Source organism: Myotis brandtii, unplaced genomic scaffold (assembly GCF_000412655.1).
Source record: "Myotis brandtii unplaced genomic scaffold, ASM41265v1 scaffold455, whole genome shotgun sequence".
Classification (NCBI taxonomy): Eukaryota; Metazoa; Chordata; class Mammalia; order Chiroptera; family Vespertilionidae; genus Myotis; species Myotis brandtii.
In genome coordinates this window covers 2,017,233-2,029,361 of record NW_005367384.1, presented here as the reverse complement: position 1 = coordinate 2,029,361, position 12,129 = coordinate 2,017,233, and the positions used below count along the sequence as shown (strand labels likewise).

General features: G+C 36.0%; 1 protein-coding gene across 5 annotated transcripts in view; it reads left to right on the top strand.

Annotated features, from left to right (window-relative positions):
* Positions 1-12,129, top strand: part of BRAF (B-Raf proto-oncogene, serine/threonine kinase) — a 93,591-nt gene that overhangs the window by 50,420 nt on the left and 31,042 nt on the right. For all 5 annotated transcript variants that reach the window (XM_014546737.1, XM_014546735.1, XM_014546736.1 and 2 more), the window contains 2 exons: positions 1,535-1,619; positions 2,443-2,619. In XM_014546737.1, the coding sequence (XP_014402223.1) occupies positions 1,535-1,619; positions 2,443-2,619 (262 nt within the window). The remainder of the gene's footprint in view (positions 1-1,534; positions 1,620-2,442; positions 2,620-12,129) is intronic.

The following is a 12,129-nucleotide window of genomic DNA, read 5'->3' as shown; positions in this document are numbered from 1 at the left end:
TCACCAGTGGGGGGTGTGCAAGAGGCAGCTGATCAATGTTTCTCTCTCATCGATGTTTCTAACTCTCTATCCCTCTCCCTTCCTCTCTGTAAAAAATCAATAAAATATATATTTAAAAACAAAATAATAATGTTCATTTATGTGTGTGATATGATTATGGGAAATATTTTTTCTTTATTTCTTCAAAATGTTTAATTTTTTTACTGTAAGCACTATATAACTTTGATAATCAGGAAAAATAAGTTAATTTAATTACACTGAAGTATAATATACATAAAAGTGCATGTAAGTGTTCAAGTAGCTGAAATATCACAAAGTAAATACATCTGTAGTCAATAAACAGAACATTACCAGCATTGTAGAAGTCCTCCTCATGTCCTCCTTCCCCCAAGGGCAACCACTATCTTGGTTTTAGCAGAAATCTAACAGTATGTATTCTTTTGTGACTCACCCCTTTCACTCAACATTGTTTATAAGATTCATCTGCATTGTTGTGTGTAATTGTAGATCATTCATGATCTATAAAACGATTCCTTTTTCTATCTACTATGTAATGAGAATTTTAATAGTTTCCAGTTTGGGCCTATTGCAAATGCTGCTGCTGTGAACATTCTTAGTTCAGTCATGTCATTTGATGAGCATATTTGTCCATTTTTGCTGGCTATATATCTAGAAAAGAATTATGGGGCCACTGTATATGCATATATTCAGTTTTAGTAGATACTGCCAGCAGTGTTTCAAGTGGTTATACCAATTTACACACCCACTGGCAGTGTGTGTGAGTTCTACCTGTTTCACATAAAGTTTTTTTGTTTTTTGTTTTTTTAAAATATATTTTATTGATTTTTTACAGGGAGGAAAGGAGAGAGATAGAGAGTTAGAAACATCGATGAGAGAGAAACATCGATCAGCTGCCTCCTGCACACCCCCTACTGGAGATGTGCCTGCAACCAAGGTACATGCCCTTGACCAGAATCGAACCTGGGACCCTTCAGTCCGCAGGCTGACGCTCTGTCCACCGAGCCAAACTGGCTAGGGCAAAGTTTTTTTAAAAAATAACTTTCCTAAGCAAAGCAACAAGTGATCTGTAGATTTGAAAAAAATGTTAGGTACTCTAATAAAGAAGTTTTGTAGTTTTCTATTTCAGCCTAGCTCCATTTGACCTGTGATTTTTAGTTTTAACATTTAGTCAGTACATGTGTCTAATTTAATATTGTTAAGTAACCTGGAAAATACCATGGGTACTTAACTGGTTAAATTAAATTTCCAGATGAAAAACAAGGTTGGCTATCTTTTTTGGATTGGTATTTTGAAATATCAGTATAAGAGTATTATTGTTGGTTTAGTGTTATCCTTAGAAAATTAATGCAATTAAGGAAGGTATGATATAATTTATTTTATAAGTTACATCATAAAGCAGTTTAATAATGGTGTGAATTTAAGGCTGTGGTAATTCATGAAAATACACAAGAGTTTTTAATATTTTTAAATCTTAAAAAATAGATTGACATTTGGATTGACAATTACCTTTTAGGTGATGTGGCAGTGAAAATGTTGAATGTGACAGCACCTACACCTCAGCAGTTACAGGCCTTCAAGAATGAAGTAGGAGTACTCAGGTGAGTTAGTATGAACTATTGTTTTCCAGAGACAGTATCTTCTTTCACTCCTGTTTTCCAGTGGTTGCCACTGTTTGCTATACTTACTCAAAATGGATAAAAAGAGTTTGAGTAGATTTTAACTTTAACCATATTCTTTTAACTGTTATGCAATATTATATTGTACAGTTGATCGGAGAATTAAGCTTAGAGTGGATTAATGTAGTATTCTGATTATGAGAAATAATACTTCCACTTATGTAAATAATACTCCCAAGATTCTAATCTTACCAGAACACATTTAGATATTACGTCATGCCCTGGAAATTGAGGAGCATTAACAAACTGCAGTATGTAGGCAAGGACAACTAAATGGGGGCGATTCTAGAACTGCAGGGGGGGCAAAGTAATCAACAGAACTGAGGATATTGGGTCCATAGAAAGCTCTTATGTTCCATAGAGTAAAGACTCTTAGTCCAGAGAGCAGAACAGGGAAGCCAGTGGGGAAGTCGTAGGAAAATGATTCTTTCTTAACCAAAAAATCTAAAACTAGAACCACTTAAAAAAAAGGGGGGGGGGGAGAAATAGTGATGAACTTTCCATAATTGAAGGTATTTAAGCAACGTCTAGTTGCCTGTTTAGTATATTTAAAAAGATATTTCTGAAAAGAGTAGAATGTTAAACTAGACAATTACTAAAGTCTCTTCTAAATTTTTCCTTTTGCCTTTTTCAAAATACCTTTTTCTGACAAAATCTTACTGATAAGTAGACTTCTTTGGCCTTTTTTAAAGATTTGCTGAAGTTTATCAACATTTAGTGTTTACTTTCACATTTCTTTTTATAGGAAAACTCGACATGTAAATATTCTACTCTTCATGGGCTATTCAACAAAGCCACAACTGGCTATTGTTACCCAGTGGTGTGAGGGCTCCAGCTTATATCACCATCTCCACATCATTGAGACCAAATTTGAGATGATCAAACTTATAGATATTGCACGGCAGACTGCACAGGGCATGGAGTAAGTTCCATTCTGTTAAATCTCTTGTAAATTACTTTTGAAGACCATTGAGGGTGTTTTAAAGATTTCAGCTGATAATCTTTTGGATTGTTTTTTAAATTACTGTCTAACAACATATAGACACTTTTAACTAATGGCTTGCAATATGATACTAAGAAATAAAATAGTCTGTTTTACAGTCTTCAAAACATACAAAGTATTTAATAATAAATATGTGACTGCAAATTTATGTTCTGCATGCAGTGATTTAGCTAAGCAATAATGGTTCAGAAAATAAAAAGGCGAGCAAAAGACCACTAAAAATCATTAGCAGTTATAGAAGAATATAAAATAATTGTTAGTTATTCTTTCAAATTATTTTCTCCAAGTTCCCATATTTTCATTTGCATACAATAAAGTAAAATGAAAATCTATATTCTGGTCCTTTGTGAGGATTTCAAGTTGAGTTGTTCATATCCACTGAATTATGCTCTGTAATTTAAAAGATAAAAGTAACTTTATAAAATTTACCATAGGCCAGAATTTGAATCTGTTCAAATCTGAAAGGTTATATTAAAATTTTTTAAGAGTAAATCATAGCAAATATAGTAAACATTGTGAGAGAGACAAAGCTTACTCCCCACCCTCCACTTCCACCCCCCTGCTCCAAGCACATGCCCTCCTCAGGGCCTTTGTACTTGTTATTTTCTCTTTGGTATACTCATGCCACAAATATCCATGGAGCTTGCTCCCCATGTCTCTCTTCAAATGTCGCCTTTTAATAAAAGCCTTCTCTGATCACCTTATATCAGCGATTTTCAACCAGTGAGCCGATTTTCAACCAGTGAGCTGCAAGAGATTTAAAACATGCAATACCAAAACATGCACTGACCTCTTTTCCTTTAGATTGTCAAGTAAGAAAAGTTCAGTCAACACAATAGCCATTCAGTGTGAATAAATCAAAGTTATACCTTTGTTTTTGTCAGATTGCAAAAAATATATTTTTTGGTGTGCTGAGAATTTTTAGTAATTAGTTTATGTGTGCCATAAGATGAAAACGGTTGAAAATCACTGCCTTATATAACTAACTAATATTCCTACCCCACCTGTCACTCTCTGTACCCCATCTTTGTTTTTGTATTTTTAACACCCAACTCCATATGACATATTTGTTTTATTGTCTGACACTCCCACTAGAATAGAAGCTGTATGAGAGCAGGGGCTTTGTTTTGTTCATTGTTTTATCCCTAATGCCTAGAACAGGGCCTGGCCTATGATAGGTACTCAGTATATATCTGTGAAATAAAAAATTAAAAAGGATTAACTGAGTATTATTGTTAAGGTCACCTTTTAGAAAAAAGAACCCAAATCCTTCTCATGCCGAAATTGAGAAATGTCAAGGAAAGGAAAAATAGTCCACAAAGTAATAAAAGGATATCAGAGGGGAAAAGGCTTTTGCTATAAACAGAGGCAGCAAAGAATAGTAATGAAAATTATTTTTAGAAACAGTGATGGGGCAGTCAAATGCCAGTATTGATTAAGACAAGAAATGACAGTAGAGAAGAACACTATCAAATTGGAATAGTTCTGTAGTCTGGGGAATAGTCGGTGAATGGAGCAATATTTTTCCATTGCTTTCAGTTTGGGATCTGTAAGTGTAAACCCTTGAAGTCTGTTTATCTACTCTGAAATACTTTGCTGGCATTTTAAGTAGCAATCAATATATAATGAGTATACCTGGCTATGAATGTAGAACATGGCTCTATGTGTGGCGTTTACCAGAGGGGAATAGAGGTGGGAAGGAGGATGAGGACGGCAAAGGGGGTCAAATACAAGGTGATGGAAGGAGACTAGATATTGAATGGTGAGCACACAATAGAGTGTACAGATGTCATATTATAAAATCATACACCTGAAATTTATATAATGTGATTAGCCATTGTTACCTCAATAAATTTAGTTTTTTAAAAATTAGTTAATTAAAAAGAAAAAAATCTCCATTTCCAGTGTATCCAAAAGAATAAAATACCTAGGAATAAGTTTTACCAAGGAGATAAAAGATTGTACTCTAAAAAATATAAAACACTGCTGAAAGAAATTAAAGAAAACAGAAATGAAGTTTGGGATAATAAAAAATTTTTGATAGATGGTGGTGGGTGCACAACATTGCTAGTGTACTTAATGTCACTGAATTGTACACGTAAAAATTGTTAAAATGGGAAGTTTTATGGCATATATATAGATATATACACATATATCTATATCTAGGTATAGATATAGTGTCCCAAAAAATGTATACACACACTGAATAATTATAAAGGAGAGTTTATTAATACATATTTCATTTTCAAAATTGAGCTATCAGCTGTTAAAGTGTGTATACATTTGAGGGGGGGTACCCTGTAGTTTACCACAATGAAGTTAAAAACAGAATAAATAAAGTAGCTATGTGGGTTTCAGATAAGATGACAGATTTATGCTATCTTTTGAAACTCCACTGCAACTATAATAAAGGATTCTTTTTTAAGCATAAACATATAAGGTTGGAGATAACAGAGAAAGGAAATAATAGCAACAACATTTTATAAGCTAGAAAACAAATGGAGAAATAATCATGGACTTAATAAAAAAGCTAAATCATTAGTTGGCCATGGAGAAATGAAAACTAACCTGATTTAACCACAGCATCCTCAAAAGTCTCAAGAATTGGCAGTGCCAGATATTTCTGGAGGAGGGAGAGGACATAAATGAAAAGGCCTATCTGGAAAACTTCTCAAAATCTCATCTGCTTTGTGCACTGGGTGACTGTCCCATCCCTACCCTGGCAGTAGATTGAAAGTTTATTCTCTAGAGAGAGAAAAACAATTATCTCTGGACTGGGGATATGGAATGGGCACTTTATTAGAAATAGGGCTGACTCCTTACTGAACAATGAATGGGGAGTTCCTCAGCACTCTCTTTTCATTTAGCTCCCAGAATGCTAGCAGCTAAACTCTCCCCTTCATACAAAACATTGGAAGAGTCTTCTGTGAAGAATCTTACCAACTGAGAGGAAAGACCCAAAGGTGGTGACTTCAGAAAGTCCACCTAGATCCGTGGTCGGTAAACTGCGGCTCGTGAACCACATGCGGCTCTTTGGCCCCTTGGGTGTGGCTCTTCTTAAGCCTTAGGAGTACCCTAATTAAGTTAACAATGTACCTACCTATATAGTTTAAGTTCAAAAAATTTGGCTCTCAAAAGAAATTTCAGTCGTTGTACTGCTGATTTTTGGCTCTGTTAACTAATGAGTTTGCTGACCACTGACCTAGATCACTGTACAGGGAAGTTCAAAAACAGCCCAACTATATGCTAAAGCTTTCAGACAGCTTTTTAGTCCTTCACTCAGTCTGAAATCATCTCTGGCTCACCACAGACATCAGAGGGAAAGTCTCTGATGCCCATGAGAAAGACCAAACCAATGGGGGAAGAGGGGAAAGCAACTAGGAATAAACAAACAATGCAAGGAAAGAAATACCCCTCCCCCCAAAAAACTGTCAGTTTTCTCAGCTATAAAAGGAGGTTTTTCTATCCATGCAATAAGAACAGATGCTTTAAAAGAAACTTTTGATAACAAAAAAAGTTTAAATGTTGATATTTATAATTATTTATTGTTGAAAGTATTACATATGTCCCCTTTCAAAACATATTTTATATTGGATTTTTAAAGTCATACAATTATTTATATGTAAAAGTATTTTTAAGTAAGGATTAGAAGGCACACACCAAGCTCAATAGTGGTTGTCTCCAGGAATGGCACAAGGGGTCAAGTTGGAGGCAGCTGTCAAGCAGAAGTGTTTTAGCTTTACCTGTAACATTATGATTGTCTTTTAATAAAAATGATTCTACAGTTATGTTTTACTTTCATAACCTTTTTACAAGTATAAACTTAAAAAAAAACAGGAGGCAAATGTGTAAAGAAATTAACAGGATTGATTATGGTGAGACTGAGTGAACTCTACATTGTTTTTTGTTGCAGTTTTTCTTAATTTCAAAATAAAAGTTATTTTGAAAATGTGAACATAAGTAACCACCAGTAATCTACCATCAAGAGAGACTTACCATTAATATTTTTTGTGTATTGTGTATTATTTCACAATTCATTATTTTAATATTAAACACAATGGTTTGTTGTTGTTGTTTTTAAATATGGAATCCTACTGGTGTTGCCCTTTTTCACTAACTCTTATTTTAAACATCTTTACTGGTCAATAAATACATGCTCTGACTCCAGCTCTGCTACATACTGATAACTCTCTCCCTCTTTTTTAAACACCAACTATGTTCTATGGTTTTTTTTTATATATTGTAATGTATTTAGCGATTATAGTACTTACTACATGCCAGACATTGCTCTGTGTACTTTATATATACAACCTCATTTAAACCTCAACAACCCTATGAAATAGATCCTATTATTAGCCTCATTTTACTGATGAGGAAACTAGGGTATGGAAAGGTCAAGTAACTTGCCCCAGGCTATGTGTCAGAGTGCATTCCCTTAACCTTTTACGCCAATTTAGTAATAGGTTACTAAATAGGTTACTGTTTCTCCAATTTAGTCAGTCCTTTCAACAACCTTAAGTGGGCCCTTAATATCTTACAGTGGAAAGTCATACTTTCCGTTCTATAGCTTCTTGTCTCCTAGACACTATCACTTCCTCTGACCTCCAACCTCTAACACCTGTTATCCAAGAACAGTCAGCTTGCCATTTCACTAAGAGAATTAGAAGCATCCACCACAACATTAATCTACCTACTACCTACATTCAAGCTCAGTTTTCTGTCTTATCACTAAGAGTAAAAGCCAGTCCTTCCAGTTTGTGTACTAGATCCCATCCCTTTTCCCTACTCACTGAGGTCTTTTAAGCAGATCTTCCCTGTTCACCATCAGGTTTGCCTTTTCTACTGGATTTTCTTCCATTTTAAAACATTTTTCTTATAATACATATTTGGGAGAGTATTGACAATTGTTGAATCTAGGTGGAAGGCATCTGGTTGCTTATTGTACCATTCTTTCAGCTTTCCTCTGTGCTTAAAAATTTTATAATACAAAAGTTGTGGAGGTCCCTCCCTTATTCCCACTTCCCTCTCAAGCTATCACCTCATTCCTCTTCTTTTCTTTACAGTAAAACTTTTCAAAAGAGTTGTTGCTACTCAGTCTCTTGATTTATCTTCACTTTTATCTTAGACCCCACTCCAATCAGTTTTACCCCGACCCTACACTAAAATATCTCCTAATAAGGTAGTTACCATGTGGCTACATCCATTGTTCAATTCTCAGTTCTCAATCTGTTTGATCTATCAAAAACATAAAGTTGATCTCATCCTTCTTCATGAAACACGTTCTTATTAACTGATGAGAGAAAGAGAGTGATTTGTTGTTTCACTTATTTATGCATTCATTGGTTGATTCTTGTATATGCCCTGACCAGGGATCAAACCCACACCCTTGGTGTAACGGGATGATGCTCGAACCAACTGAGCTACCTGGCCAAGGCTATGAAACATTCTTTTTTTTTTTTTTTAATCCTCTTGCAAGGATATGTTTGCTTGAGTCTTCTTTTGAGAGAGAGTCAGAAGGGGGAGGGAGAAGAGGAGGAGGAGGAGGACTGCTTTAAAATATATTCTTCTGATTTTTCTTTCTTCTTAATATCTGTTCTTTCTCATCTGGTTCTTGTTCAATCTGTAACCTCTCTAAATGTTGGAATACTCCAGGGATCTCCTTTCCCTGGATTCCATCCACCTTCATGGCTTGACACACCATTTAATTACCATTGCTATGCCAGTCTCCAGCCAATTCATTTTCTCTGATTTCCAGATGTCATATCCAACTGCTCAACATTTCCACTTGTCTAATGAGCATCTCAAATTTTATGTGTCTAAAACTGAGGTCCTGATCTTTTTTTCTCAAGCCTGTATTCGTACATTCTTTTCATCTCAGTAGTAGGCAGCTCTGTTCTTTCCGTTACTTAAGTCTAATATTTTGTAGTTATCTTTGACTCCTCTCTTTCTCACATTACATAATCAATCTCTTATCAACTCCTGTTGGTTCTAGCTCTAAACTATATCTAGAATCTTACAACTTCTCATCACTTACTTTTCTATCACTCTGATTCAAGCCACCATTAGCTCTTGTCAGGATAGTGCCTGCTTTCACCCTTACCCACCTTCATTTTATTCTCAACACAACAGCCAGAGTGATTCTTTTAAGACTTAGGTCAGCCCAGCCAGCGTGGCTTAGTAGTTGAGCATTGACCTATGAACCAGGTCACAGTTCGATTCCCACTCAGGGCACATGCCCCGGGTGCAGGCTTGATCCCGTGTGGGGCGTGCAAGAGGCAGCTGGTCAATGATTCTCTCTCATCATTGATGTTTCTCTCTCTCTCCCTTCCTCTCTAAAATCAATAAAAATATTTTTTAATAAAAAGACTTAGGTCATATTGTGGTGGTGAACACACAATACAGTGTACAGATGGTGTGTGTGGAATTGTGTATCTGAAACCTGTATAATTTTATTAACCAGTGTCACCCCAATAAATTCAATAAGAATTAAAAAAGAAAAAAAAAACTACTTAGGTCAGATTATGTTGCTCCTCTGCTGCAGTATCTCCACATTTCACTCTGAAAGGAAACCAAAGTCCTTACAATGGGCCTTTCTCAGTGTGACCACCACCACCATCCTTCCTCTTCCACTGCCTTTTCTGTTACTTCTCATCTCGTTTGCTGTTCTTGTCCCTCATATTCCTTCTCTTCCAAACCACAGTTTGCCTTGTCATCCTTAGAACATGGTAAGCACGTGCCTGTTGGGCTTTGCCTTGCTAGTCCCTCTGCCTGCTGTGTTTCTTATCCCACATCTGCATGACTCTCCCTCCCTTCTAAATCTTTACTCAAAATGTTATTTGAAAAGAGGCCCTTCCTGGCCTAAAATTACAATCACTTGCAACTTAGCATTTCCTGTTCTCCACCTATAGAATATTTCCATGTTCTACTGGTATATATTTTATTTTCTGTCTTCCATACTAAAATGTAAGCCCCTCGAGGGTAGGGAGTTCTGCTTTGTCTTCAAGACTTACAACACTTGTGGCTCACTGGTGAGTGACCTTTTAGTAAACGTGTTAAAAGCAAGAAAGGACCCACAAAGGTAAACAATATTATCTCCATTTTACAGGTTAGAAATCCAGAGCTTAATGAAATTGTGTAATGTATCCAAAGTCATTTGGCTAGTAAGTGACATAGCTAGAATTCAAACCCAAATCTGTGTGCTCAGAATCCATGCCCTTTTCACTATGCCTCTGTGGCCCAGACACTTAAGTCCTTGGGCCCTGGTTTTCCCATCAGTATAAGTGGAATTGTTATCATTTTGCTTGCTTCACAAAGAATCATGATGGTTATGAAACCAAATGATATAAAAATATTCTGAAGACTTTAAAATGCCTTAGCCAGTTTGGCTCAGTGGATAGAGCGTTGGCCTACAGACTGAAGGGTCCCAGGTTTGATTCTGGTCAAGGGCACATACCTGGGTTGCGGGCTCGATCACCAGTCGGGGGTGTGCAGGAGGCAGCCGCTCAGTGATTCTCTCCCATCATTGATGTTTCTGTCTCTCCCTCTCTTTTCCTCTCTGAAATCAATAAAAATCTATTTTAAAATAAATAAAATGTTGTACATGTACAAGAGCTGGTTGTAATTCTGTTTTCTTATAAAAGTTTTATAGTGTTTGCTTTTAGTTTTTTCCTAGGAGTTTTATGGCTTCAAGTCTTACATTCAAGTGGAAGATGAAGATGAGAATTTCACTCTAGTGTGTGTTGATCAGATCAAATCTAGAGTATTGTATTTACTTTTGGGGTATTATATTATGCCCTAAAAAGAATGTTGAAAGGCTGAATCTTGAATAAGAGTTTGAAAGAAGCAGCATAGAGAACAAATTTTACTAGGTGATTTCCAAGCCTTAAGATTAAATGATTCTGTAGGTAGACATTATATTTCTTCAAGGAAGGTGACTCCTAAGAGAAACCTATCATGCCCTAACCGGTTTGGCTCAGTGGATAGAGCGTCGGCCTGCAGACTGAAAGGTCCCAGGTTCAATTCCAGTCAAGGGCATGTACCTTGGTTGCGGGCACATCCCCAGTAGGGAGTGTGCAGGAGGCAGCTGGTCAATGTTTCTCTCTCATCGATGTTTCTAACTCTCTATCCCTCTCCCTTCCTCTCTGTAAAAAATCAATAAAATATTTTTTTTTAAAAAAAAGATAAACCTATCAAGATTATGATACTCATATAGTTTGTAGCATATGTTTTTTTATTTCCTACTTTTGTAAAGCTGTAAGTTTCTCATTAACATCTTAGAAAGGTAAGAAGGAGGTAATTTAATTGTCCTAAATAACAGATAGATTTGTGTATCAGCTGCAGCAAGTAAAGTTCATTTATTCTTGTCTCCCTTTCTACCCTCAACCAGTTATGTGTTATCTTTTTTATGACTGGTAGGTGCTTAGGAAGTTGTGTTCTAGTGTCAGTCTGTGTAGTAATTACTCTGGAACATTATATTATGTGGAAATTGGGATATGCTATTCATCCCATTTTTTCGGCTGGAGAATTTGAGTCCCTTTCCAATCTTCCATTATTATATAGACCTGGATTTCTGTTCTTTTGCTGCTTTTGTTATAGAGATGTTACAGAAAGAGATTTATTAAATGAGATAAAAGTTAGAAAATCAGATTTTAAACAATAAAAGATTACACATTATATTTCTTCAAGGAAGGTGACTCCTAAGAGAAACCTATCATGCCCTAACCGGTTTGGTTCAGTGGATAGAGCGTCGGCCTGCGAACTGAAAGGTCCCAGGTTCAATGAGGTAATGTTATTTCAAGTTGCAGCTATATGCAACTTTGACCTATAATAGGTTTATGCTAAACAATTTCTACTAGGGCTATATTGCTAGCTCAGCAATCATATTTATATCTTAATTATGAAGTATTTTCTTGATCAGAAATTTTCTCTCAGCTCTCTAGTTATATTTCTATCTACTGTATTCTCACTATATTTCTTTGTATCAGATCTGTTGAAAAGATTGACACCATCCATCAAGAACACCTTTATCTTCCCGTGTTGTACCTTCATCATGCCACCATGTTTTCCACCCATGAACCACACATTTTTTTTTGTTTGTTTTTAAATCTTTATTGTTCAGATTATTACAGTTGTTCCTCTTTTTTCCCCCCATAGCTCCCCTCCACCCAGTTCCCACTCTACCCTCTGCCCTTACCCGCCCCACACTGTCCTCATCCATAGGTGTATGATTTTTGTCCAGTCTCTTCCGACACCCCCACACCCCTTTCCCCCCGAGAATTGTCAGTCCACTCCCTTTCTATGCCCCTGATTCTATTATATTCACCAGTTTATTCTGTTCATCAGATTTTTTATTCACTTGATTTTTAGATTCACTTGTTGATAGATATGTATTTGTTGTTCATAATTTTTATCTTTACCTTTTTCTTCTTC